The sequence below is a fragment of the Aureococcus anophagefferens genome, assembly GCF_000186865.1.
Source record: "Aureococcus anophagefferens unplaced genomic scaffold AURANscaffold_26, whole genome shotgun sequence".
NCBI lineage: Eukaryota > Pelagophyceae > Pelagomonadales > Pelagomonadaceae > Aureococcus > Aureococcus anophagefferens.
In genome coordinates, this window is record NW_008705586.1 from 59895 (window position 1) to 63391 (window position 3497).

The 3497-nt window shown below is 50.0% G+C and overlaps 1 protein-coding gene across 1 annotated transcript; it reads left to right on the plus strand.

The window, feature by feature from the left end:
• Nucleotides 1–1294: 1294 nt before the first annotated feature.
• AURANDRAFT_38752 (hypothetical protein) lies at nucleotides 1295–3497 on the plus strand (the record flags this gene model as incomplete). Its single annotated transcript, XM_009042032.1, has 2 exons — nucleotides 1295–1975; nucleotides 2024–3497. Coding segments are annotated over 2 exons (2082 nt in total), but the record flags the coding sequence as incomplete, so codon positions are not given.

The window sequence follows — 3497 nt, forward strand, 5'->3', positions numbered from 1 at the left end:
CAAGGGAGGAAGATGGTGGCTGTGCTCAGGAAGCTGAGGAGGATGATGATCATACTCAACCCTGGAGGAAGCTGGTGGCTTTCCTGCTCAGGAAGCTGAGGAGGATGATGATCACACTCAACCTTCCTCAACAGGCTGAGGAGAATGATGATCACACTCAAGGGGGAAGATGGTGGCTGTGCCAGTGCTCAGGAAGCTGAGGAGGGTGATCGAGGACGACGATGATCACACTCAAGGAGGAAGTTTGCTTTTGCTGCTTTCCTGTCTGCTGCTTTTGTTTCTGCTTTTCGCTCCGGGAGGATGGTGGTTTCTGCAGGCTGCTGCAAGCAAACGCGGCCGACGGGGGTGAGAATGGCGGCGATGCTCAGCCTCTTTCCCTCAAGGCCCCTGGCGGCTGCCCCCCTACCGACGTGACATCGACGTGTTACAAGGTAGGCCGCATCGCGTCGCGAGGTGCAGGGTCATAGGGGTAGAGCATCCGCGCACTGTACCACGAGTAGGGGAGGACTTCGCCAAGCTCGTTGAACTTATCCCATTGGTCTGACACCCGACAGTAGTCTACCTCTATGTCTCCAAAGTCTGAGGCAGCAGACGACGTTCCAGCGCCACGAACGTTGCGATCCTCACGTCACCTCAGCTGCCGTAGTGTACGGGGGCTGGGGCTACTGGACGAACGGGCAGAGGATCTGCCTCACTAGGTCCAGGAAGACTCTCCGTCTATTACAGTGCGGGAAGCAGCTATAACAGGGTTAGAAAGTATTAAGGAGGGGAAGGAAATTGGGTGGCTCTGTACCAGCGAGCCACTAGGGAGATACAAAACTCTCTATCTCTCTATATGCATGATGGAATCAATATCTCCATACGCATGCTGGAACCAATATGCCTATAAGCAAGATGGAAGGTAATTGTTGGAGCGATTTTGTTTCGCACACTGGGCAGCTGAGGTGACGTGAGGATAACAGAGACGCCGCTGTACCGCCATTGCGCAACCTCGATAGTCCACCCTCGGACGGCAGGGCAGCCCCATCAGGCTGCCTCCCCGTCCCGGAGTTTACTATCTCGTTAACTTCACTGCCAAAGTCGCCTCGTACACGCGACCGTGTTCTGCAGGCGGGAGGAAAATCGAGGCCTTGGTGAGGTCGAACGCCCAGAGTATCAGTCAGAGGCCGGCTATCCATCGCAAGTGGCCGCGAGGTCGGGATCGACGGTCCACCGCCGGTCGACTTTCACTGTCCGCCCCGTTTGGGCAAAGCGCCGCCTTTCGGGACAATAATTATTGGGCAAAGCGCCGCCTTTCGGACTTGTGCTACTGGTTGAGACGTAGTCGAGGGCGTGGAAGCGCCATCAACAGGTACTCTGCATGCAATGGACACGCCTAGTGTAGAGGTGGTGTCCGCGCCTTCGGAAAGTCCTTTGCCGCCAGCCATACTCCGTTCATTGGGTGATCGCTCTTACGATAAAAGGAAGAATGCGGCTTTGGAAATAGAAGCTCTTATCAAAGCTCTCCAAGAGAACAATGATACAGACCGGATCTGTTCAGTAATCGCCATGCTCGGGCAGGACTTTGCAACATCGACAAACGCCAACCACCGAAAAGGAGGCCTGATTGGGCTAGCCGCCACGGCGATAGGCTTAATGCAAGATATCAGACTATATCTTGATGCCCTCCTGCCTCCAGTTCTCCATTGTTTGGATGATCCAGAGAGTCGTGTAAGATACTACTCTTGTGAGTCGCTTTATAATATTGCCAAGGTAGCAAGGGGACACATCCTTAGATATTTCAACCAGATATTTGATGGATTGTGCAAGCTATTTGCTGACGTTGATATTGATGTGAAGAATGGGGCAAATTTGTTGGATAGACTTGTCAAAGACGTGGTGACTGAATCAGACTCTTTCGATGTTGAACGATTTATTCCGCTCCTGCAGAAATACATTCGCCGTTCTAATCCATACATCAGGCAACTGCTAGTCGGTGCGTCTCTTGAACAGAAAGAGAAATCAACAGATTGATGGAGCATAGGTTGGATTACGGTACTTGATTCTGTTCCTGATATTAACATGCTCGATTGGTTGCCCGATTTTCTGGATGGGTTGTTCAACATGCTATCTGACTCAAATAGGGAAATACGGCAGGCAGCTGGCTCTGCCATAGGAGGATTTTTGATTGAGATTAAAAAATCCACAGTGGTTGAATTTGGTCCGATGGTGGGTATTCTCGTGAGTCAGTGCAGGAACAAGGAAAGATTCAACCGCCTCACAGCTATAACTTGGGTTCAGGAATTTATCAAACTGGGTGGAAGTCGACTCTTATTGTTTTATTCTGAGCTCCTTGGGGCAATCATGCACTGTATTTCTGACAGTGATACTGAAATTCGCCAGGTTGCAGGCTACACCAATGTAGATCTACTAAGGCTTGTGAAAAGTACCACTGAAGAATTTGAACTGTCACCATTACTACAAACTCTGACCATGGAGTTGGACTCGCATCACATCCCAACTAGGATGGCAGCTTTGCGATGGATAAATATGCTTCTGGAGAAGGTTAGAGGTGAGATGAACAAGTTTATCTCGGAGCTCCTACCGGCACTCCTCAAGACCTTGTCAGATGAAGCTGATGAGGTAGTCCTCACGAATCTTGAAGTCTTGGCTCGAATCTCACTTTTGAATGACTGTGAGTTTCAGCGAGTTTTGCATGCCATTGTCAACCTCTTCGCAGAGGACCGTCGCCTGCTGGAGCTCAGGGGGTCCCTAATTATTCGGTATTTGTGTACCTTGCTCAATGCAAAGTCAATTTATTTCTCACTCGCTGCCATCCTCAAAGGGACAGTTCCAGGGGAAAAGATTGTCGAGGCAAGCTTGCTTCCTCCTGATGAATTGGAATTTAGGTCAATCATGGTCCAGACTCTCAGCCTCATTTTACTTACAGCTCGTGAGCTCGATGAGCTTCGAGAGCTCCTTCGTTCTAGTCTAGAACCAAATGCCTCAAGTGAGGCGACTGAACTCTTCATTATCATGTACGGCTGCTGGTGCCATAACCCTGTGGCAACACTAGCGCTGTGCTTAATGGCCCAAGCTTATGACCTTGCTTCGTCACTTGTGACACAATTTGCTGAAGTGGACGTGACTGTGGGATTTCTCATGCAAGTGGACAAGTTAGTGCAACTACTCGAAAGCCCCATCTTCATCCAATTGCGGTTACAGCTCTTGGAAGTAAGGGCCCCTTATCACCCACTGCTACTGAAAAGCTTGTATGGTCTATTGATGCTACTTCCACAGTCTACCGCTTTCACGACGCTTAGTACGCGACTTGCGACCATTGCAACTCTGCAACAACATCTTCAGAAGGAGCCGACAGTCGCATCAAAAGTGGTGCCAAACTTACGCAAGATGGAACTTCTCGAAAGTTTTAAAGAAATACAGTCGGTCCACACTAAAGCAAGGCAGAGAATTGCTATTTCCCAAAGTCTCAATCTGACCAAGGAAGCGAACTGCTG